This window comes from Sciurus vulgaris, assembly GCF_902686455.1.
Source record: "Sciurus vulgaris genome assembly, chromosome: 1".
In the NCBI taxonomy this organism is placed as follows: Eukaryota; Metazoa; Chordata; class Mammalia; order Rodentia; family Sciuridae; genus Sciurus; species Sciurus vulgaris.
In genome coordinates this window covers 100,856,765-100,882,370 of record NC_136461.1, presented here as the reverse complement: position 1 = coordinate 100,882,370, position 25,606 = coordinate 100,856,765, and the positions used below count along the sequence as shown (strand labels likewise).

The window sequence follows — 25,606 nt, the reverse complement described above, 5'->3', positions numbered from 1 at the left end:
CCTCCTCCTCCTCTCTCCCTCCGCTGCCTGGCTGCTCGGCGCTCTCCGGCCGGGCCTGGGGCCGCCCGGCCGGCGGGGATCGGTAGGGAGCGGAGGGCGCTGCCTCGCCGCCTCCCCCGGACTCTCCTCTCCGCCCCTCCTGTGCCGCGCCCCCACCGCCTCCTCTGGAGAGGGACCTCGGGAGAGGCAGCCCGTGGCCGGCCGGGCTCCGCTCTGCGCGGCGCCGGCAGCGGCGGGGGCAGGGAGCCAACGAGGGAGCCCGCGAGCCCGTGAGCGGAGCGGCGAGGCGGGGAGGGGACGCGCTGCCGAGCTGGGGCTGGAGCGGCGGCAGCGGTGGCGGTGGCGGCGGGGGAGGGAGGGCCCCACAGACCGACGGACGCACGAACCGACCGAGCGAGGGAGGGAGCGAGCAAGACTTCGCCGGCGAGGAGGAGCCGCGCGAGCGGCGGCGGCTGGGCGCTTCCTCGCGCGGCTGGGCGCTCAGCGCCTCCGCGGCCCCCGGCTCCCGGCCGCAGCTTCCCCGCGCGCGCGGGGCGCGGGGCCTGGGGCTTGCTTCGCTGAAGGTAAGAGGGACGCGACCGAGCCTTCTGGAGCCAGCAAGTGCGAGGAGCGCTGCTCCCACGCCTGTTGCTCCAGCTGCCCACGAGGCACCCTCCCACTCCCGCGCCCGGGTGGGTGGGCGCTGGGGCGCCGGAAGGATTGGGGGTGGGGCCGGTGCCGTGGGGGAGCCGGCAGCCGGTCCGGAGGCGTCGGTTCCCTCTGGCTGTGAAGCCACCTCCGGGCATCAAGGCGCTGTGAGGTTTGGGGGTGGGGGTGTGAACCTCTGCCCTCTTTCCATTGGCCTGCCTTCCCTCCGGGGTGCCAGAGGCAGCGCCTCAGGATCCGGCTGCAGGTGGCGGCGGCTTGCTCTGTCCCCGCTCTTTGTGAGCTGAGAAGGAGAGAAATGGCAGAGAGTGGATGCTGGGAGCGGTTTGGGGCGCTTTGCAAAGTTCTCCAGCCCGGCGAGACTGCGGTGTGTCTACCAGAGGCTGAGGGCCCGTCGATCTGGTCCTGCCCGGCGCCACGTCCACCCGGCGAGCTCTGGGAAAGGTCTCTCAGTGACACCAGAGACCGTCGCAGCCCTGGGGAAAGGGTTCCAGTGACTTGCTTTATGAGGTGTTTACACTGGGGGTAGAGGACGGAAGAGATTGGGCAGAGAAGTTACCTGGAATCAACTAAATTCCTGTGCTTGTTCAGTGCTGACATTTGAATCAGGTCCAAAATGTTCTGCTTTTCTCCCGGGCAGTCCTGATAAGTCAGCAACAGGCTGAGGTTCCAGACCTGGAATCTTAACAGCAAAAAGAAGGCTTCGTGTATTCCTTAAGAGAGAGCGTCTGAACTTTCTTGGGGTCCTAAGGCATAATGTTTGTAAGATCAAGCGTGTGTTGCTGTATTTTGCATGAATGTACCTGATAAATTTGCACCTTTTTATTTTCTGTTACTTAAAGTGAGTGTGGATGTTTAATGTCTGTAGAAGGGGCACCTGGGTGTTCACAGATTAAAGACAAAGCATGTGCACATTTCCCCTTGTGGACACACATTGGCACATGGAAAGGAATTGATTTCCTTGTCTCTACTTGAATGCAATACCCAGGGACCCCCAGAGGAAGAAAAATTAGTGATTTGTTCCCTTTTGCTTTTGAGGCTGAAGAAAAAGAGTTCAGGAAAGTGCCCTGGCCAGCCTAGGAGTGGCACTATAGAGAAGAGTATCTCTGTGTCCCAGGCCTGCGCCCCTAGGATCTTCAGCTTGGTTCACCTTGTCAATTTCATGCCTGCCTACCCAAACCCTGTGGACACAGTAGAAACCGTCTGGATCCTGGGCACCTTCCCCTTCCCCCAGCCAGTCCCATTTGGGGCCAAGGGATATAAGATTATGGAAAGTAAGTTTCCGTAGACTCTCTACGGAGGTCATTGAAGGGCAGACCTTGGAGATGTGACATTTTTGCTGCTTTATGCCTGTGCTGAAGTTAGGTGTCAAACCCCAGAATGGGCTGTCTAGTCACTCTGCCTGTTTTTGGTCTTCTACCTTTAAAACAGAAGCTGTTTAACAGGGCAGCTGACTTTTTAAAGCAAGAGAAAATGTGCTTCCCTTTTCCAGAATTTTTTTTTACTTTTGTCCTTTCAGAGCTTACCTGTTTTAAATGTCTTCTCCAACCCCTCCCCACCGCCAAATCTTTTCCACTGTCAAATTCTTCTGCCAAAAACAAAAATAGCTTCAGATTTTTCATTTGTAAAGCGTCCACGTCCTAGTAAAACCTTGGCATTTGAGGCATGTGCAGTGCCATTGGCTGGAAATGGGGCCGCACTGTAGTGCCTGTTGCAGGATTCATACCCAGGCTGGCTCAGGGAGGTGTTGGTGCCTTCAGGGGTGAGTGATGCAGTGGGCACCATGCAAAGCCCAGCTCAAGCAGGTCATGCCTGTAGGGTTGTATGGTGGGTGTGGTTGGTGTGTCTTTGGGCATGGAACCTGATGGGACACCGTCCTTCACTTCCAAACCCAGGTGTATGTGCATACATGTGTGCATGCATGTATGCATGTGCGTGCACACACAGAGAGAAAGTAGCAATTGGGATGATTACTCTTTTTTATACCTTTAATCAGGAGGACAAATTCTGAGCCTGTTGAGACAGGCTAGTATTCTTCTGACCTTCCTGCATTAATGCATGGGGTAAATGTTTGGCCTTGGACCAGAGACTTTATGATAGATATGAAGGGGGGTGTTTTTGCCCTCCCCTGAGCTCTCAATTATCCATCTGAAAGCAGTTTATAAAATACTTGCGGCCTTTAGAAAAGAGGTGATTGGCTTGAGATGAAGAGGGTAAGGTGATGACACTCAACTTGGCAGAGACGGGTACCTGGCATTGGGGTTTGGGAATCAGGTGAAGCTGAACTAGGAGAATGGAAGGGAAAGGGCATCATCCCCTCAGGGTGTAGAGTTATGTGACTGGCCAAACAGGATTCCATAAGGGATCTCCTGATTCAACAGTCTTGCTTTTTGTCACCTGACCCCTCTCCGGGTCTTACCTCTTTGAGCTCCATTCTCAGATAAAGCAGGGATGTTAAGAGTCAGAGGTTCAGGGTCCAGGGTCAAAAGCCTGACCCCCTCTAGGAGAGTGACAGGGAGTTCTGTGGGTAGACCAGGCCTTGAATTGCCTTGGGTTCCAAGTGACTCAGGTTGTGTGCCCTGTTCTGGGCACCAGTCTCATCAGGAATTCCCAGAACTCCCTTTGCTGAGATGAAGCTCAGGCTAATTGCATCCCCACAGCAACAAGCCCAGATGCTCTACTTCCCGCTCTGCATGGCCAGCTGTCATGAGGCTGTCTCAGTGAGACCCAAGTTACATCCTTGATGTCCTGGATCCAGTAGAATTGGAGATTATTTGAACCAAAGGGTCCCCTGTCATTTTTTTTGTCCGATTCTTTCATTTCACAGATGAGAACTTTGAGACTCAGTGGGTAACAGTGGTTTGTTTACAGGTTCAGGATAGCACTGAAACTGAAATGCATGTTCTCCAGAGCCTTCTTCTCTCGAATGTCGTATTTGGCTATGCCTAGATCAGGAAAGCCGTTTGGCAGTGAGCTGATGGGTGGTCTATTTAAAAATTGTTAATTTCTGTATACATGAAATTTTGTCACTTTGAAGGAAACTTTCTGATTCCTGTGGGCAGAAACATAGAATTTTTGTGGAAATAAGTTAAATGCTATGTATAAAAGTGTCTCTAACAGTGCCCAGAGCATTGTCAGCGCTCAGTAAACATTACCTAAGTCAGAATTGGAACCATCTGTGACCAGTGTCTAGATTGGGCTTGCTTCCCAACTCCCTGACCTCTTGGAAATTTAGCCAAGCGTGCTGAGGGACAGTAAAATCTCCTGGTCCAAAGAAAGCATAGTTCGTTCATTATGAGGGTAAATTTATTGAAGGAAGACATACAATGCAGGATGTGTTCCTGCATCATCTGTCACTGGCATGTGGGCTACTCACTGCCTTGGATAAAAGATCCCCATTCATTCCTCGAATCTCTTGGTTCCCCTAACCAAGAGCTCATCAGGCCTATGCTATTTTTCTATACTCTGAGTGGCGACACTTAATAGGAAATATCATTGTGTTTCCTGTTGTCTTCTGTAGCATCTGAATCAACCTCCCTTTTTTAGGGATTAGATGGACCTGTGAGATTTCCCTTGATATGCAGGTGGGATAACTGAGGCGATATCAGCTCTTTGAGGAAACTTGACCGAGGCTACAGTGAGTCAGAAGCAGACACTTAATTCTAGGGTTCTTGATTCAGCTCTATCTTCAAAATCCACTGTCTTTTGGAGAAAGAACACCCACCCTTGACATCCCTGAAATACATTAGCAAAGGCACAGAGTAAAATCAATGGACCCCAAATGGTGCCAACTTGAGTGCCTACCCATGTACTGCACTGTGCTACCTCCTGGGTTATGATGGGAAAATTAAGGTGTAGTGACCTTTGCCCTTCAAGAGCTTAGTGTGGGATGGGGAGAGCCAGGGAGTAGCCTGGCTATACTTTTGACTCCTTGAGACTTCCTGGGTTTAAAGGTCTCTGCCTATTTATTATATCCTTTAGATAATTATTATAACTCCTTATATTTGTTCTTTTTTCATCCACAAAATGAGGACTACAGTGATGTCTAGCACACAGGGCTTTTGGTGGGATAGATGGAGATGAGGTATGGAAGCATGGGGTACTGTGCCTGGCGTAGTCAGTGCTCAGTAAACTGCTGGCAGTGGAAGCCCTGTCCTGCCACTTTGTGGTTTGCTAGACTGCTCTGTAACTGTAAGCCTTAGTTTTTCTTATCTATGAAGCAAGAGACATGATAGACTCTTCTTCCTGGGGATGCTGTGAGGGTTCAATGAGATAAACCATGGAAAACAGTGCAGTGCCTTGCATAGAGTATGTGGTAAATTACTGTTAGCTATTATTATTAATAAGACATATGTAAAGAAGGTGTGATCCTGGCCAGAGGGTGGCAGGTACTAGAGCAAAGTGGCAAAATCCTGATAGCCCAAAGGAAGGAAGGTATCTCACAGTGGGGAGATGAGGAAGCATCTCAGAGAAGATAATGAACAGGTAGCATCTAATAGGCGGTGTGAGGGAGAAGGGTACTCCTGATAGAGGGATGAAAGACCCAGAGACAAACACTAGCAGGGTTTGTTCACAAGCCAGTGCTCTTTTTGCCGGAGGCTAGGATAGGTACATAGGCCTTGAACTGGAATGCTAAGCCAGGATCTATTTGTGGAGATGCTGGAATGCCAGGCCAAGGAGTTTGGATTTTATTTTATAGGCTATGGGGTAAAACACAATTGGAACCTTGCTTTGGAGAGAATACTCGAAGTAGAATAGATTTCAGGGGAACAAGAGAAATGAGGTGGAGGGTAAAAGTGAGAGGTAAGAATTCCAGTGGGAAGGAGGCTGGAGGGTATCTGGGCCATCATGAAGGCATTAAGAGCAACAATTTCATTATTTGGCAATTCTTGGTGGGACTACGAAAAAGATGGGCCAGGTGATAGGTCTGGGGTTAGGAATGCTATAAGCAAAAGGTGAAGGACAGCTTTTTGCAAGGAGGTAGTGTAAACCTGTCTGGTTTCAAAGGCATCCAGGTAGAAATGTCCAGTAGCATCTCAGAGCAAGAGAAATGTAGATGAGCTAAGAGTCAGAAGGTGAAGCAGTATTTTAGAGAGAGATGAAGATCAAATTCCCACTACAAGTCTTTGTATAACAGAAAAAAACTACAAGACTCACCTCTGCCTCATTTATTTAAACAGAGTCAAATCAAGAGAGTTCCAGAGGATCCAAATAATTTGAGTTAGGATTTGTTCTGTGTGATCAGTTTAGGATTAGTGGAGATGAGTGTGCCAACCCCAAACAATTTTCCGTTGCTGTTACGTGTGTTTCTGTGTCACCACATGTCTTCCTACAGATGGTGTACATTTGGGGATTGCAGAGTCATTTCACTATCATCTTTAAAAAGCCAGATTTGGGAAGGTAAATCTGCTTCCCAAAACCAAATATAATTCTCCATGCCACTGTCCCCTTCATTCATGCAGGTGATAGGGAAATAAAGAGAGCTGTGGTTGAAGGGACAAGGTGGCCCAGCTCCGGAGGAAACTCCAAGGGTAGAGTAGGGCCAGGTGAGAGAGGCTGGCTTGGGAAAGAGTAATGTTATATAACTAGAAGGAGCTATGGATGCTGGGCAGATGGAGATGGAAGGCAAGGAATCTAGGGATGGCAGGAGCTTAGATCGGCTTCCTCTGGGGAGGGAGAGGGACAATGCATGGAAGCAAGGTGAACCAAGAATCCAAAAATTCCTTCACAAGGTGGGAAAGAGATCCTGCCCAGCCTCACAACCATGTCTTCCTATCAGGGCTCTTAGAGACATAATTGGACATTAAGTTAATAGGGTCAGGAGCAAGGCCAACTATCCCAAAAAGTAGCACTCTGCCAGAGGCAACCTTCTCCCACAGGTTAGGGACATAGCTTCCCTAAACTAGGTGTACTGTGGTCACCTGCCATGGCACAGAGTTTTCCAGATCTGGGTAGCCACCACGGAGGAGTAGAAAGGATATGTTTAGTTGATCTCCCTCATCCACAACCCCTTCCTGATTACCCTGGTGGATGAAGTGAAATAAAAATTAGCATGTTTATCCCACTTTTAAATTCGTTTAATGAGAACTCATTTACCCTCTCCCAATTTAAATTCGTAATAACGCCATAACCTTTCAGAGCTGATTATTACCCGAGTCTTCCCACATCTTCCTGCTAAATAGGCTTTCCCTCCAAATGCTCCTGAGCCCTCTTGGAACTTGACAATTTGTCAGGCAGTCAGCAACATCTGGTGATCCCGCCCTGATACCCCACCCCCTGCTAGGTGAGCTCCCTAAGTGGGGAGGACAGAAAAAAAAAATCAAGCCCGCTCCGTGTGATGGTTTCAGTTTTATCAAGTCGCCTTGGCTACTGTTTCACTCACCACCCTTTCCCGTGTTCCATTTCCTGCCGGTGAATCAAGGTGGACTCAGCCCTCCTCTCTTTGCTCTCTTCTGTCTCCCAGGGGTCGCCGAGCTAACTCCAAGCTGGTGTGCAAAGTGTCTGAGCTGCTGCCGGCCCAAGAGCTGGAGTCACCATGGCGGCTGGAGTCGCAGCCTGGCTGCCTTTCGCCCGGGCTGCGGCCATTGGGTGGATGCCCGTGGCCAACTGCCCCATGCCTCTAGCCCCGGCCGACAAGAACAAGCGGCAGGATGAGCTGATCATCCTCAACGTGAGTGGGCGGCGGTTCCAGACCTGGAGGACCACGCTGGAGCGCTACCCGGACACGCTGCTGGGCAGCACAGAGAAGGAGTTCTTCTTCAACGAGGACACCAAGGAGTACTTCTTTGACAGGGACCCAGAAGTGTTCCGCTGCGTGCTCAACTTCTACCGCACGGGGAAGCTGCACTACCCGCGCTACGAGTGCATCTCGGCCTATGATGACGAGCTGGCCTTCTATGGCATCCTCCCTGAGATCATCGGAGACTGCTGCTACGAGGAGTACAAAGACCGCAAGCGCGAGAATGCCGAGCGGCTCATGGACGACAATGACTCGGAAAACAATCAGGAGTCCATGCCCTCGCTCAGCTTCCGCCAGACCATGTGGCGGGCCTTCGAGAACCCCCACACCAGCACCCTGGCCCTGGTCTTCTACTACGTAACTGGCTTCTTCATTGCTGTCTCGGTCATCACCAACGTGGTGGAGACGGTGCCTTGTGGCACAGTCCCGGGCAGCAAGGAGCTGCCGTGTGGAGAGCGCTACTCAGTGGCCTTCTTTTGCCTGGACACAGCCTGCGTCATGATTTTCACGGTGGAGTACCTCCTCCGGCTCTTCGCGGCGCCCAGCCGCTACCGCTTCATCCGCAGCGTGATGAGCATTATCGATGTAGTGGCCATCATGCCCTATTACATCGGCCTGGTCATGACCAACAATGAGGACGTGTCTGGGGCCTTTGTCACGCTCCGGGTCTTCCGCGTCTTTAGGATCTTCAAGTTCTCCCGCCACTCCCAGGGCCTGCGGATCCTGGGCTACACCCTGAAGAGCTGTGCCTCTGAACTGGGCTTTCTCCTCTTCTCCCTCACCATGGCCATCATCATCTTTGCCACTGTGATGTTTTATGCGGAGAAGGGCTCCTCTGCCAGCAAGTTCACAAGCATCCCTGCCTCTTTTTGGTACACCATTGTCACCATGACCACACTGGGGTAAGTCAGCATTGGTAGACCCCACGAGGGTGGAGCAGGAAGCTTCGGAAGGTATCGGGCCTGGGGAGAGGAGCCGAGAGTGCCTCATCCAAGTCGTGGGAGCATCTCCACAAGGGGAAAGAACATGACTGGTTTGTTTGGGGGTGTGAGCTGTTCTGAATTGATTCTTTTTGGGGTGGGGCATGTGTTTCATAAAACATGGAAAATTAAGTCACCATTTCTTTCGTCAGCCATACATCGTGTGTGTGTGTTTGTGTGTGTGTGTGTGTGTGTGTGTGTGTGAGAGAGAGAGAGAAAGAGAGAGAGGGATGTGGAGTGGTGGGGGGTGTTGATGGCTGTATCCTTATAAGCATCTGCGCCTATAAGGGTTGTCACAGGGAGGAAGACAGGGCAGTGGGTGGGGAGGAAGAGAACTGTGAGAAGTTCAGTGAATGTTTTAAGGAAGGTATAGATTTCCCTTACCAGAAGACACCCAGAACTTTCTTTCTGGATTCTTCCTGCATTTCTTCTTGGTAGTATGTGTGCCAGCTGTTTTCTCGTTTGCCTTACTTTTTTTCTCTGCTGCCACAAATGATCAAGGGTTCAGTAGCTCTGAGTAGACTTTCTCTAAGTGACCCTGAACTTGGCTTTTCTAAAAAGTGAGGCACCTGTTTTGTCTTTTCTCACTAAAGGAGAAGCAGTCTTGCTTTCTCAGCCTGAATCAGTGATGGACTGCCCAGGCCTACCTGGGTAGCAGTGAGGTCATCTGAATGGGATCACGTGGTCAGAAAGAAGTGGCAATCTCATCATAGGGAGAAACCAGGTGCTCAGGGAGGTCATGGGTGACTCCATCTCTTCCAGCTCTATGAGGTCTCCTCTACACTGAGGTCACAGAAATGTATTTATGGCGCTGGGATGTGAAGCTTTCCATCAGAAGCAGGGGGCTCAGGAAGGAGATTACGATCTTCACCCTAACAGGATTAGAGCCAATAAAGGCATCTTTATGGAGACATAGATTTCATAGGGGTTTCTGCTTCTGTCGTTGGAAACCGTTGAGGCTAATGCAAAATCCCTCCACAGTTCATATGCTGGGTCTATATTTGCTTAGGCCAGGGAGCGTTATATTGCTGATGGAGAATTCATGAAGCTTTTTATTTGGTCTTTGACAATTCCATTGGTGGCATCCTGGTGATTTGATTTCTTTTCCTGGCGGAAACCCCATGGCGGTGGTGTCGGTTTTTCCATAGTGCTGCGTGTGCTTATTGGGAATGACTGAGCAGGTGATGGGACCTTTTAAAATGATTACATTTGTCATTTTGCCATAAGAGAGGGGAAGGGGGAGAACAAGGGGTGTCATAATCCATTTGTGAAGGCCACGTTTGATTGGGACATTCCCTTTACCTCTGTGTCTAACAGAAGCTATCCTGCCCCTTCCTCCCCCTCCAACACACGCACACACAAACACACACACACTTGCACTCTCTTTTTCAAGTGGCTGCTCACCCAGGGTGGGTAAGAATTTTTGGTTATTTGATTTTGTTTTTGATTTGAGTGGTAGATTTGAGCTTTTGGGCATACTGGGATATTTTAGTATAAAATGGACCTGGAAGCTGCTGTCAGGAGAAAGGGACGTTTTTGTCTCTACCAGGCCATCCCTTCACCTGTCTGAAGGGGACCTCACCCATGGCCAGGGACACACACCCCCAGGTCCCAAGGTATTCTCCTGATATGACCCTGACTGCCCAGTGTCCTCAGGTCCCTCTTGATGGACTCATAACAATGGAGGGAGAAACTTTTATGGGGATAAAATAAACACCAGACGGATTGATGGATGTCAGAATTAAAATTGAATCGTTTCAGAGGACATCAATGGAAACTTCACTGGCCACCTGCCCGTTACTTTTTATTATTAGTAGAACAACATATGGGTGTCTACTATGTGTCAGCAGTGTGCTAAGCACTTTGCATATATTAACTCTAAGTCTTCACAATAGTCCTGTTAAGTAGGAACAATTCTATACCCTTTAAAGATACAGAAGGTGAGATTCAGAGAGATTAAGTAAATTTCCCACAGTCACAGAGCTGACAAAGGGCAGAGCTGATTTTCAAAAACTAGGACCTTCTGTGCCCTTTCTTTTTTCACTCTATCACCCCACTTGTTCTCATTTCACCAGGGCTGGTAAATTGAAGTCAGACCTTTAGATTTATTACCTTTTTAGATGGCCTCAGGGCATGATATTCTATGCCAGTCACATTGCTAGTCAAGAAGGCATCAGCCCAGTGAGTACTGTATTTCAGGCACTGCATCGGGCACAAAAATTTTATATGTGAAACTTTAAAATAAGTTTAAAATACCGCCTTAGATATTAAAGACTGCTTTCATAGAAAAATCCAGTGTTTTACTGCTGCCAGGAAAACTGCTGATTTCCTTTAGCATTTGCCTTGTAGTTCAGGGCCCAAGTCCAGTATCAGGGGTGGACAGTCTTGGCCTCCTATTTATTTTCTTAGGATGGGGACAGGAGAGCAGACAAACTCTGAGAGTGAAGGCAAAAATGAAGAGAAGAATGCCTGCGTTGGGAAGAGGCATGGTTCCCCAACTGGGGGCCTGTGGACTTGCTCACCCCACACCTACAGTAAACAAGGCTGTTTTCCTTTCCCATGCATTAAAATGTCTTGCTTCTGGGAGGAGAATCAAATGGGCAAGAAAGGAAACCTTTCAGCAGTGTCTTCCTTAAATTCAGATAAATTACGAGAAAGCAGCCTCTTTCTTTCCCCCTCCATTCTGGCTGGTGTAGCTCAATGCTGGATCAGGCTACTTTGACTTTGACCTGAGTTGGCAGTTGGCACCATTACCAGGCTCCCTTGCTTGACTATCCATAGCAGATGCTTGACAAAATGCTTTTTAATGGATAGGTCGGGTTAAATGGGGCTCCTGCTCCATTCACTTGGCCTGATGCTGTTCTCAGTCCCTTCAGGACATATATGTTCTCTCTTGAGGGTAGATCCAAGATTTGAGCCTGCAGAGCTACAACCACCGCAGCCCTGTGTGCTCCTGAGCCCTGGTCCCCAGGAAGAGAGGAGAGGGGCCTTCACTTGGTGACTTGGTCTGTCCACCGAGATGCTCTACAGGACCATGGACATCTTATTCTTATGGGAGGCCTTGCTGACTCACCTGGGGAAACCTTTTTCTTTTCCCTGGCTGATTCCTGTCCTGACCGCATTCATTGGCTAGTTGTAGCTTCGCTCAACCACTGGAGAAAGCCCATCTTTGTCTTACTTTACACTGGCATTTGAGCCTCAAGTGCCCATGGGATATCAAGGACCAATTCTCTGCCAGAGTCTGCTTCCAACAGCTCCCAGCAGACACCTACCTCTTCCTGTCTCCAGACTGTCCTTGCCCTACTCCTTCCCCAACTCTGTTGTCGTCTGGAGAGACTGTCTTCAGCTGCTTTGCAGAGCAGGGCTGATATGCTGAGTGAAGGCGCATCTTCTTCCTGGCTCTGTTGCCATCTCTGCCTGCTTTCCCAGCACTTTGCCAATGAGTTACTAGTGTGCCCCAGGGAGGGATCTCCTGGAGCCAATGATTACCGTTTATTTAATGTTCTCACATTCCTTCAACACATAAGAACAATAACAGTCCTAACTGCCACCCCGGCTTGAGGGTGGCTTTCCTTTACAGCCTTCTGTGCTGGCGGGAAAGACCCCGGAGCTCTGCCCAGGCTCTGCGTGTGCTCCCTTGACAGTTGAGTTCCGGGAATGCACCATTCAAGGATTAATTTCCATATTCATAATTGATGCTATAAATAAAATAAATTCCCAATTATCTCAGTTAACAGAGGGGAAGGGATAACATAGAACTCCCAATATTAAATAAGACCAACATAACTAGTTTGGGAATGTATTTTATGACGTAAACTTTTTCAAAGCAGATTTCCCTTCTTCATTTTGTTGACTTTGCTTGGCATCTCTGTTCGTCTGGACTTTTCTTCACTGTTCGGCCCCGGCCAGTCCATCGGGGCAATTCAGGTGGGGGCGTAGGGACGAGGAGAGCATGTGGAAGGAGAGCCTGTGAGCAGCATTCCACAAGGGCCGTAGAAGGCCAGCTCCAGGCCTCAGTGGGATGGGGTCACTCTTGGATATCTTGGAGAAGAGGAATTGGGCTTGGGAATGGTGTGCAGCAGCATCTGCTTCTGATGAGATGGCCCACTGCCACACAGTCATCTCAGTTATGTAATTGAGATCGGCAGCCTATCTGTCACCCTGTGCTCTGAGATGAGAGAGCTTTTGACAGTGTCCAAAAATCACTTTAACGAAAACAGAATTGATTTTTACTTCTTCCAAGCACAAAGTAGCCTCCAGGTGATTTGCATTTCTCTTTAAAATAAAATCCTGGAAGGGGCTCGCTTGAGGTTCCAGGAGGCAGGGACACTTGGCTTAGAAGAAGAAGACAGAAACACCATGGATTGGGGCACTTGATCAGGCACTCCTAGCACTAGAACTGGACTTAGTCTGAGATCTGTTTTTGTTAACCTTTCAGGTTCCAGATTTCTATCTGTACCTTCATCTACTGCCTCCAGGGCTCATCAGCCCTCCTCCCAGTGCCCAAGTGCCTTAGTCTGAGTACTGGTTAATGTGCCCACTGGGTCCTTGCCCAGGGAACTGATCATAGGACACTTACAGAGAACAAATGACCTCAAAGTCTTTTCTTTTATGACATTTCTTAACCTCCTGTGTCTTGGTGACTCACATTATCTTTCAAACATAACCCCACATCTCCTCCAAGAGGCTTTCCTATCCCTCCAGGAGCTAGGGACCCTCCTCTTGCCTCCCAGGACAACCCTTGCGTTCTTCTGTCTTATTGTTGCCACATTTTATTAACTATGGCTGTTTGTCTTTCCCCCAGGTTGTAACCTTTTCAAGGCAGATTTCTGTACCAAAAATCCCTGTAAGGAGTGTGCCTAGCACAGTGCCTCAATACGTATTTGTTTAGCCAGACAGGTTTGTACCTCAGCTTTCCCAGCTTCCATTTTCTCATTTGATAACCATCTTCTGGCTATTGTGAGAACCAGCAACTGAGCTATCCAGATGTCAGCTTCAGAATCATGTCAAGCGGGATGTTTGTGGGCAGGGCAGAGGCTGGGAGCCAAGTAGGCCCTCCATGAGACTTCAGCCTTAGCAGAAATGGGCCTTCTTGCAAGGGAAATCTGTACCCAACCCTTATTATTGTTTTTGGCTATTTGGCAATGCTCCCATCCAGACTCTTGGGTCCAGGAGGAGCAGGAAAGGAGCCATAGCTAAGTGCCCTTTCCATGATGCTTCCCTCAATTTAATTATTCATTCAACAAATATGTATTGAACACTCACTAGTCACTGGAAATAGAGTCTTGTGCAGCTTACATTCTAGTGGACAGTACCAGATAGCAAATTAACAAATAATCATTTCAGGATACAGAGAAAAATGAAACATGCTGTGACAGGGAGTACTGAGTATGAAGGAGTGCTGAGTTATTATTTTATATTATATGGTCAGGAAGAATCTTTCAGTTAAGGCGATACTGAGCAGAGACGTGAAGGAATGTGGGAAGCTTGGGGAACAACATTCTAGGCAGAGGGAGCAACAAATGCACAAGCCACCAGGCAGTAGCGGGCTGGTTTTCTATTCTTTGAATTGCAAGAAAGTCGTAATGGTTGAACTGCATGAGAGAGGGCAGGGGAGTACCAGGAAGTGAAACTGGAGAGGTAACCAGGGAAGCAGCTCATATAGGCTCCTTGTGACCACCATGAGGACTTTGCCTTTTACTTTGCTTTGAATGGGACACCATTGGAGGGTTTTGAGCCACTATCTTATGTTTCAGAGAATCACTTTGGCTGCTGGGTAGTGAGTATGATGTAGGGGAGAAGCAGGTACAGTAATCCAGGCCACAGGGGTGTTAGGACTGAGGATGTGGCAGTGGAGACGGGAGGAATGAAGGATTTTGCATAGATTTGGAGGTAGAGGCAATGGGACACTTTCTCAGGAGTGTTTGGTGGTCCTTCTGCCATCAAGCCAGCCAAAATTTTACAGCAGGGAACTGGCCGGGAAAACACAGTCCTAAAGCCCTTCTGCTGCCCTGAGAGAAGCATTTCACAAGTAGAGGCTTCAAGGCCTTACAGGGTGGCTGCAAGATCAACTGAGGGCAACTGGGATCTCAGCATGGGAAGAACAAGCCCAGGGAACTGAGTTGTAGCCACAGCATCTCTGAGTGGGCTGCTGCTGGCTGTAAGCAAGGAGCATCCGCACCTGGATGCCTCTTTCCTTTGCACCAAGGAAGCAGTTACTGAGCACCTGGCAAGGGGCTGGCATGTGTTCCCCATCACGCCTTGACTCAGACATCAAACAGAGGCCACTTTACGACTGCTGGAGCTCCTTAGACAGTGGGGTGGGCACAGGGTTTCAGGCTACCGAGGAGGGCAAGGTCGGTCTTGAGGCTTTGGGTGCTTCACACTAGGAGCATCGTGTTGAATTTATCTTCCAATCCAGTAATTCAAATCGCTGCAATTTTTGGAAAGGGATTTCCAGGCTGGTGTTCATTTCACAGCTCTCTTCCGGAATCTCTCGAAATCAATCTCAACCTCTTTCTGCTTGGTTTTGTTTGGGTTTCCCTCTTTTAAATACACCCATATACACAAACATGACTCTTCCTGAGGAGCAGCAATTATTCCGCCTCAAAATCATATAAATAAAAAGAGACCTGGCCCTTCCCATCCTCAGGGGAGGGGAAGAGCCCCCAGTCACTCTTTGAATGTTTTTGTTTCTCTCACCCAGGAGGGAGCATCTGGCCCAGGCCTTTGCAGGGTCCTGTCCACACTCTATCAGGGAGCTCTTCAGACCAGGGAGAGGAGCAGAGTGGCCCCTCCCGCCCTGTACACAACCAAGCATTTCTAGGAAGCTAACACTCTCCCGAAGGCTCATATGAATCTCAAATGTTCATCCGATGGTCATTGTTTATTTTCTGGGAAGTAGGGATCAGACCCGGCCATCTCTTTTGGAAGGAGTGCACAGTATTGACTACAAACCAACTTCTAGTGAGCACTTATTTGCGACAAGGAGGAAAATGTTATCACAATGCTTTTGGGCATTCAAAGTTCTCTGCCTAAAGGCTCAGCTCCCCTGGCCCCCAGCTCAAGTTCAGCATCCCACTCTGTCCAGCCCACTTTCCTCAGGCCAGAATGCCTGCCTCTTCTCTCACCGCACTTCCTCCTCCCAGCTCAATGCAAAGGTTGGGTGTCTGGGAAGATGGGGACTGGGGAGGGAAGAGCTCAGCCTTCGCTGACCATGACTGGATGGAAAAAGATTGCATTTAGCTCATGTAATCATATTCTGGGTGTCAGGACTTGAATGAGTGTCATTAAACTGAATCAGAAAAATCGTTTTAATATAAGTGCCACCTCACACACAAGCTAGTTGATGGAGAGATGGATGAGGCTGGGGACGCCTCCTTTGTAATGCGATGCTGTAAAATCCCATCACCTTCATTATTTCCCACCGAGCCAACGCATCATAATACCCATGAGCGGCAGAACAGCTTGAATTTAATATACAGAAAGTCCAATCAAACAATAAATGGATAGAACTATATAAAGAAACCATTTTCTGGGAGGCTGGCTCCATTCTCTGGGATTCAGCTCCCTGACACATGAAATGTGCATCAATTTTCCCCAACTAATGCAGCTGCCGAATCACCACATGTGATATTTGTTTGCTTCAGAAGTGGAAAAGGGGAACTTTCCCCCCTACATTATCTGGCTACTGATGCAAAATTGCAAATATCATTTCCTTTGATTTGCATCCAGTGGTTCCCAGTGGCACAGCAAGGCACCTTCCGAAGCCAACAGACTGGAAGGCAGCATGACCCTCCCTCAATCCCAGAACCTCATTGGTCCCAGTGGCCCTTGTCATCTTCTTTAAGCAAACTGTTCAGGGGTCTGGGGAGTCTCTATTGTCACCCAAGAGAAATGGCCACACCTTGGGGCATGTGATGTTGTGATCATCTGGAGCCTTGCCTTGAAGTTGTTTAGAGCAAATGTTTCCTTCCAAACCCACATAGTTTTCCATCTCCCCTTCTGTTCCTATCACCCCACCAGTTATTGAGATACTAGAAAAGCAAATATCAACTGAGCAGCCAAACAGAACTAAAACAACAAATCAGCTGCTTAAAAATTACACAATACATGTCAAAGACGGATAGAAATAATGTTTCTTTGCTTCTGGTGTGGGATTCTTTTTGATGCAATTTTTCCAATGGCATGGATAACTGAGAGTTAACCATAATTACAGGCTTATAGCTGCTGAGAAGTATCATTAGTTTATTTTTACTTCTTTCTGGACATGCATACTTAAGCAGAAAAAAAATCCCTAGGAGAATTAAACTAAACAACATTAAGACTGTGGACAGCGTGAATTTGATTCAACAAATATTATTGAATACCCAGTATTTGCAAGGCATATTATTAAGCAGTGTTGAAGATATAAAAATAAATAAAAGATCGGCCCTAAGAAATTTAAAGTATAGCAGGGGATCTGAATATGTTCACAAGAGTGTCCATGTGCTGAAATGATCAGGAGTGTTTATAATAGAATAAATGCTTAATAAATATTGGCCGATGAAGGAATGATTGGCTTTGTGGAAAAGGTGACATTTTAGTAGACCAACAACAACGAGCAGGATTTTAATATACAGAAATGGAAATCCAAGTAAATTGCAAAAGGGCATGATGTTTTGGAAGCTTCACCAATATGCTGGTTTGCTAGCATTTCAAGTGTTCGAAAAGGGAAATGACTTGAGATAAGCAGGAACAACAAGCTTGCTAGAGATGCAGAGGACCTTTAAACTATGAGGTTAAGGAATTTGTCTGATAGGCATTAGGGAGCCACTTAGGGTGCCCCAGTGATAGGAAGATGTATTTGACAAGTGTCTTCTGGATGAATGTTAGATGGGAGCCCCTAGACCCAGGACAGTCAGCCAGAAGATTGAGCCAGGTAAGAGTTAAAGAAGTCCTGATTTGGTGCAGGTGCAGTAGAAGAGGAGAAAAGGGACTAGACTGGAAAGAGATCCAGGAGAAGGAGAAGTCCAAAGGAACTCAGGAGTTAAAAGTCTGAATGATGAGAGGTATGGAATTGGCAGACTTTAGAAGAGGAACAGGTTGGCAGGAGGTCAAGAGAGAAGGTACAGACAATGAACCTGGCTTTGAGCCTGTGGTGTTTTCGGTTAACAGTGGGTGTCCTCCAGGTGGCCAGCAGACAGGTGGAAAGGTGGTTCTGGGGCTCAGCAGGGAGGGCAGGGCTGAATAGGCAGTTTCCAAAATCATCAGCTAAAGCAGAAAAAAAAAAAAAAAATAGATGAGACTGTCCCAGGAAAAATAAAGGAGGCAGAGGAAAGGTCCCTGGGGAACCTGCGCCCCCCATCCCGTGCCCTACTCCCACCCCCGTTAGGAATGCTGGTGCCGCCTGCAAACAAACAGCTTTCATTTGTCTCTCTTCTTGGCCTGTGGAAGTTCCCTTGCATACTGTGTTTCTGCTGGAGCTGAAAGGGAAGATTGGTTTTCTGAGTAAAACATGGCTTATTTTTAGACTCCTACAATGATAATTAAATAAATAGCATCCACACAGGAAAGCAAAATTTATGGGCTTTGCTAAAAACATTAATAAAATTAATAAAGGGACCCTTATGTTGTCGTGTAGATGGGTGACAGAGGTCTAAATGGTCACAGATCAAAGAACTGTCTTTGCCTGACTGAGGGTGACTGAGAGTGGTCCAGCCCTTGTGGGTGGCACTGTCCTGGGCCTTACCGTGAGAAATCCTTGGACAGAGCTTCCAGGGACTTGAGACACTCTTACTTCCACTCCTTTCCTTTTTTTTCCTTGGAGAAAAATGTTGTTTGCACCACTGACGTCGCTGGGCATGTCCTCTGACCTGCCTGCCCCCTCTAGGGGCTCCTGTCTTGAGCTCTTGGCAAGCTACTAGGGAAGGTGATGTTGCAATAATTTAGCAAACATGCATCACCGTGAACTAGGCAGGCCTGGTTGATATGAGGGGTTACAAAGAGATGAGGACCAAACCCTGTGAGATGGGTGTTTGGTTCCCATTCTACATATGAAAAGGCTGAACTTGTGTCCCACACTGAGGACACCTTGCTGGATTCAGACTGAGGTCCTTTAATACTGTCAGAATTCACTGACTTCCTAGGGAGCCCCAGTTCAGTAATGGAGATGTCTGTGTTCACAGAGCTGTATTTCTGGGCTCAGTAAGTGAAGAGGCAGGAGAGAAAGACAGGAAGGTATGAGGAGAAAGCAGAGGAGGCAGAAATCAGGAAGATGTCTTGGAGGAGATGGCATTTCACCTGATCCTCAAAAGATTATGTTGGAAAAATTAAATGTATTCATACATTTGACCATTTATTCAACAAATATCGTAGGTCTGCCATGCATGGGACATCATGATGGGGTCTTAGGAAGTATCTATAAATGTCACCTCAAATTCCCTGGAGTCGACATTCGAGTAGAAACTGCAGACAATAAACGAATGAATGTATAAAATGAGAATGAAAGGTTGAAGTAAAATCTGTGAAAAGGGACTAAACCTAGTAAAGGCGAGAGAGTGAAAACCATTGGCCTGATGTGTGAGGAGAGCAGAGAGGCCACAGCACGAGGGAACAAAACCTGGTCTGCGGTTGGCGAGGTGTCAGAGAGCAGCCATCTCTAGGACAGAAGTGATGGCTTAATAGCTGTGTTTGAGGCTCTTCAGGATTGTTATCCAGAGGAGGAGAAGCAGGTGTTTGTCATCTCCACTGAAGACTGAATGGGTGGAAATAGGTTCACCCTGACCTTGAGAGACTATCATTATCCTTAACAACAACAATAATAACTCATGTTATTGGGCTTTAGCAATGTTCCAGGTGTGTGCTAAATATGAATTATTTATATGCATTTAATTCTCCCAATAACCAAACAAGTGAGATATTGCCCATGTTTTGTAGCTGTGGAAACTGAGGCACACTCAGAGCCCACCACTGGTACTGGGATTCCCACTGGCACTGGTGTGAGCAGTGTCCACTGTGGCCCTGTCACTCAGCACTCAGATTTCCCTCTGAGGGCATCTGGGAGCCTGACAGTGCATTTTCTGGAAGATGAGAAATCTCTTTCCACAGTTCTGTGCTGGGAGGAGAAGACATAAGCACACCTGAGCCCCTAACATGCCAGAACAAGGACTCTCGGGCAAAGGGAACAAGAATGAGTGGTGGACACAGAATGTAACAAAGGAAAGGTCAGAGGCAAGGGAGACGAGACCAGTGGGCCCACAAGTATGGGAGCTGAGGCCTTGCTGGGCCCACAGAGACATGAACACACAAGACAGGCAGAGAATTCACCAATAGAACACGCTAGTGAAAATGGGGAAGACGGAAAAGAACAGGGGATGTTTCAGTGTTTTATAAAACCCTCCCCAAACAATGTACAGGAGAGGAGAAATTGTAAATATGCATGTGAATACCTATGTGATTATCTTTTATGATAACATTTTCAGACTCGTAGGCCATCTCCTCTGGAGAGGCTCTGGTCCCAGGTGGCCTTGTTGCTGATGTCCTAGTCTAGGGATTGGTGGCATCCCTGCCCACCCCAGAAGCTGCCTTTGGGCACTTCTTAGTCCTTTAGCTGGGCCCCCCTGGCCCACAAGATCACAGCTCAGCCAGCTGGAGCTGGAAGGCCAGTCCCTGCAGTTTTGGAATCAGGGGAAGCAGCCCTGGTCCGAGGGCCTGTGCTTGTCACGGGTTCTGACAGGCCCCCATCCTCTCTTAGCAATAACCCCTCCTGGTGATCCATGACCCACTCACAGCTCTAGATGACGGGTGGGGAAGGGGAGGATCCTTCTGGGGAACGCCACCCCTGGGGTGTCAGAGCCCTGCCTCACATCCTCCTCAAAGAATCCCAGTGATAGGTGTGGTCCTTCCTCCTGAGTTGTGGACCTCACTCCCCCTGAGCTGGCTTTTCTGATGCTGTGGCTATGGGACCCAGTCCACCTCTTTTGTGCCATTTCTGCAAGAGCAGGATGAAGAACAATATGTGACCCTAGGGGTTTTCTTTCCCCTTCTTTTCCCTCCCAATTCTCTTCTGCATTCAGTAGCTGACGGGAGTTCTCCCGTGATTTCTGCACCTGAGGACTTGTGTCCCTGTCTTCTGAGCCATACCACCTGGTTCCCTTCCCTGGCCTCCCTCTCCAGCAGAAGCTCAACACAGTGCAAAAGGCATTGTGTTGATTAATAAAACATTCCCCTGCAACTCGACCTGCATGCTCAGTTTGGGCAGGGCTTAGAGAGATTATTACGAATCTTTATGCCCACTCTTCCCCACCCCCACTCACTGTGTGTGATGTTCTGAATATTTCCATGTAAGGTTGGCTTCTCATCCGAGTAGTAGAGGCTGCTGTGTTCATGTTCCCAGTTAGGTGCTTTATGCCTGAGCTGGCTTATGTGGGGTGACTGAATCCTTTGGCTGGAGTAAAGCTCTGTAAGACCTACTTTGTAGGGTGTGTGACCTTGGGCAGGTCATTTCCTCTCTCTGGTCCTTAATATCCTCTTCCAAATGATAAAGGGGTTGCATCTAGTGAGTTATCACCTCCTAGTCAGTTACACGCACCTTAAGTCTCTCCCTTTTCCAAGGAAAATGGGTCATTAACCCAGTAGCCTGAATAATCCACAGCCTGGAGAACCAGCCTCTAAATGGTAGGGCACTGGCACCTCCCATTTTTATTTCTCCTTCTCCAAAGAGGCAGAAGTTAAAAGGATCCTTGGCCCAAAGCATCCATCAAAATGCAAGTCTGCAGAGAAACCTGGGAGGTCCTTCTTTGGAGACTCCCCCAGAGGGCTTGATGGTGAGCCAGTATGACATAGTCAAGGTTACAGCCCTCTGTGACATAAGGCTGAAGTGCTGTGCCTGGAGACAGCAGGGGACTGTGACTCTAGCTCCCTCGACACCTCTGTTGGGCCATGAGAGGGGAAAGATCAGATGTTAACCTTGGGACCAAGAAGCTTTTAAAGGGTGAGATCAGACAGACATTTAAGCCCCATGAGTCTTAGATTTAGAAAGAGTCTGGTTTGCTATTGCCTTTCAGAGCTAGACTCACTTCAACAACAGGTCTGTTGAACATTCTAGAAATGGGGACCTCACCCTTTTTGATGCAGTCCATTCTGTGGCTGGAGATAGTCAGTGATCATAAACCTCCTCGTTGTATTGAACTCAAATCTACTTCCTCTTTGCTCCCAGAGTCCAAGGGCTGGGAGAATCCAGAGGTTGTATTAGGAAATAGTTTTGAAAGGCAGGGATAATTATGATCAGAAAAGTTGCTTGGGGACTTGGTGTCAAGAGGACCCTAGGATATCAGTCCTGGAACAGACTTAGAATGACCTGGGTCCAGCCCTGCCAGATCTAAGCCCCTTGGGCCATGGAGACTTCCTGAGTGAGCCACCACCCAAGGTTCTCACCAGCCCCTTTGGAATAAATACCCAAGGACCTGTGTAGCACAGATGGATGGGTTCTGAGGGTGATTGGCATCCCCACCCCCCTTCCACTGTCTCCTACTACCCCACCTCCCTGTCACCACCGCCTCCTGCATGCCCCACCCCATCTTTCCACTATTATCCTGATAGTCTGTAAATGGCCCTTCCTTTCTCCACATCCATTATTTTCTTATGAGCTCCCCAGGAGTGCAGGAGAATCTATAGATTGCTATTAGCATCCATGTGGGCAGCATGGTGTGTATTATCTTCTATTATTTGAATGAAGTCAACCATTAAATGATCACAGAGGACTGGGGAAAGGGTAAGTGTGCGGGCTCTCTTGGGTTGTGAACATCTCACTGGTTTTCTATCCAGTATACAGAGGGGTTGAGGACAGAGAGCAGGTGGCAGGTCTGTGACAGTGAAGGGGAAAGGTGGTGGAAATGGGCCAGGGGAGTGAGTCCTGTCCTAGGAAAGCCCCTGCCAACATAAAGCCTGGATTTCACAGCCCCTGCTTGTACAGGCATCCTTTGCTCCTCAAAGCCAGGGGCTGTGGCCCTGGGCCCCAGCTCCCAGTGGAGTGCCTGAGAAGAGGTTCAGGAATATGCACTGGCCCACTGCTGCCTCATCATGGTCCTGCCGTTCTCTTTGGATGGAGAAGCACTTGCATGTGTACAGTCGAACACCCTGAAAGCTAAAACTTTAACCAAGTCGGATTAGACAGTGAGTTGGGTGCTAGGCTTGTGCGTTTCGCGGCTTAAAACAAGGGAGGAGCTACCCAAATTTGGGGCAGGGTATGTAGCTCTGGGACAGTTCCTGTCCAAATGGGGCAGGCTAAGGGGATTATCAGATCTGTTCCATCCTGAGAAATCATGGAAAAGAGTGTGCAAATCTTAAGAGAAAATTGCTGTGGAGAGCTGGAAAAGTGTTCCAGAAAGAAGGTAAAAGTTGGAGGAGAGACTCAGAAATGCGCATGCTAGTGGTATGTGTAAATGTGTGCGTGTGCGTGTGTGTGTGTGTGTGCGCGTGTGAAAGAGAGAGGGGGTGGGGGTGTGGAGGGAGGGAGGATGCCTGGCTGAGAGTAGTATGGAAGGGGAAAATTTTCAGGGTAACCTGGGCCATTATTGAAACAGGAAACTTCTAGGTATTTGTTTTATTTTTGCCATCAGAGTCCCTCTATTCTTGGAAGATTAATATGCTGAGAGGTGACCCTTCCACACCAGAAGCAGCAGTATCCTGATCTCCTCATCCACCCACCTACCCCCTTTTCCCCAGAAAGTGTTTCTGAACCTGAAGAATCCAGAGAGAATTGCTGGGGGATTGTTTCTGACCCAGAGAAATCCAGCAGTCCTTGAATCTGTTGTCTGGTTTACACACAAAAGAAGTGTCGGGTGGGTAAGCAGAGGGCAGCAGGCCTTCCAACTGTGGATGCCAACTTGAATCCACTGTTGCCTGTTGCCCTGATTCACTCAACAAACATTCCTGGCATGCTAACCATGTGTTCAGGTCCCAAAATGATTGCCAGGTATGGTTGCCAGGCACAGAAGATACATCAGATGAACTGGAGTGTCACCTATAATTAGGCTTCTAAGCAGTGAAAGGAAATGGGGAGAAAGGTGAAGGAGGCAGCCCTCTCTGGTGCCTCAGCACCCAGGGTTCCTTTCTTGGCAATGGTTAGCCCCACCTCAATGGGGAGGATGATACCTCTCCTTTTCCCAACTTTGCAAGAGCCAGAGTCAGTTCTGTCCCTATCCTATTCTGGTGTCTCCCTCCTAGTAACAGTGAGAATTTCAAAAATACCACCTTCTATTCTACTCCAAGTGGAACCCCTCTGATTTTGTGCCTCCTTCCCACTCAGGTTTGGTGGTGTTTTTCTTCAGAGCTGTGCTTTCCAGTGTGGTCCCCCACCTGACTGGTTGTTTGACCTTGCTTCTTGACCTGAGGCTGCTAGAGGCAGGAGGTTATTGATCAGGAGCTCTGCTCCCACCCCACCCAGCCACCTTTGGAACTGAGGGGATCCATGCCTGTAACCATTTTTTTCTTTTGGTTCTGCGGACTGAACCCTGGGGGTGCTGTATCACTTGTATAACATGGCCCACAGGCAGCAAAAATCTGCTTTAGCATCCTAGGTTTTAGCTGACTCAGAAGTTACCCCTATTCACCCACTGCTCAGTGTCCCAGCTGGGCCTCTTCAGTGAAAATGTGCTTTGGCCTGGCACTGTGTACTGGACCAGAAGATGGTCAGATCCCAGAGCCCAGTCCTGTGACCCAAGGGGAGTCTTGGTCTTTCTCCTGGCACTGCCTGGCCCTGGCTGGGAGCCCAGGTAACCATATTGGCATATAGGTGCCTGTTCCCTCCTTCTTCTGAGATGCAGTAAAGTTATAGCTAAAGTTAATTCAGAGGCCCTAAGAGGGAGGTAGAGACAAGGGAATAAGTTCTCTCACCTCTTTTCAGAGAACAAATTCCCTCTGAGATGCTGCATTGTAAGATGGTTCCGAGAGCAGGGAAGGCTTTGCTTTGGTAGGTCTTTCAAAAGAGAATACCCTGCGCGTGCCTTGATGCAGCGATGGAGAGCATTGCTGCTGATCTGGCTTCTCTTGGCCCCAGAAGGCCATCTGCTTAAAAGTCTTCCAGAACCTTCTTTGCATATAGCAATACTCCCTATCAGGAAGTCTCTCCTGATGTCAACTTCTGTCCTTCATGATAGGATCATTTCACTGCCTGAGGTCAGCCCTCTCTGGAGCTAGAGATCTGATGGTCGCCCTTCCTTTGTGTCAGAACCCTTTGACAACTGGGACTTTGGCAAGGCTGTTTATTCCAGTGATGACCATAGGAAAACCCTCACACAGTAGACCAGGCCATGTTCTAAGTGCTCTGTGTTTATTAACCCATTTTCACAACAAGTAGACATTATCATCACCTCCACTTTACAGATGAGCAAACTGAGGTACAGAGGGATTTAGCAACTTGTCAAAGGTTGCACAACTGCTCAGTGGCAGAGAAGGGTTTCTGCTCCCAGAACCCCCACAACCACTGCATTAGCCTGCCACTCTATGCCCACAGCACTCTCCTGTAGGACTTAATTTCTAGCACCTTCATCAGTTCCTCTGTGGAGTCTGGAATTAGTTAGCTTTTACTACACAACAAACCACCCTAGAAATTCAGTGAGTTACATCATAAACATTTATTGTGTTGCATGATTCTGTGGGTTTGAGTGGCCTGGGCAGTTGTCCTGGTCTGACTGGCTCAGCTGTTCTCCCTGGTCATCTGTGGCTCAGCTGGAGATGGATGGTCTAGGACGGCCTTGCTCACATATCTGGCAGCTGGCTCGGGATCGCCCAGGGCAACAGGGATGGATGGCGAGGCTCAGGTCTCTCACCATCCTGCAGACTAGCCCAAGTGCCTCAGATGGTGGCAGTTGCAGGGCTCCCAGCTGCTTCCCAAGAGGTCAAGTCCTAATGTAGAGGCTCTTTTCAAGTTTTGCTGATGTCTCAATGGCCATAGGCAATCAACTGGCCAAGCCCAGATTCAAAGAATAGAGAAAGAGATTCCACCTTTTGAAGGGAGGAGCTGTAACATCACATCACATCAGGTGTGAGGACAAAGATGGGAAGAATGGGTGGCCATTTTCATAACCCACCATGGGGTCCTTACCATGAACCAAGTGGACTGAATTTCATGGTGGGAAATAGAGGGGAGGAATGAACAGGCTAGGGATCTACCTGGACTTCGGTCTGATCAAAAGTCCTAGATGTTTCCACTGAGATACTGAAGGCATTGCCCAGGCAGGGGATCCCAGCCCCTAAGTGT

At 48.6% G+C, this 25,606-nt stretch overlaps 1 protein-coding gene across 4 annotated transcripts in view; it reads left to right on the top strand.

Moving 5' to 3' along the window:
• The first annotated feature begins 370 nt into the window (after positions 1-370).
• The window catches only part of KCND3 (potassium voltage-gated channel subfamily D member 3), a 214,830-nt gene continuing 189,594 nt past the window's right edge, over positions 371-25,606 (top strand). The window contains exons 1-2 of one of the 4 annotated variants that reach the window (XM_079135460.1): positions 371-563; positions 7,109-8,286. In XM_079135460.1, coding sequence (XP_078991586.1) covers positions 7,181-8,286 — 1,106 coding nt within the window. In that variant the 5' untranslated portion in view covers positions 371-563; positions 7,109-7,180. The remainder of the gene's footprint in view (positions 564-7,108; positions 8,287-25,606) is intronic. The other 3 variants (XM_079135461.1, XM_079135458.1, XM_079135459.1) reach the window with 3 other exon arrangements.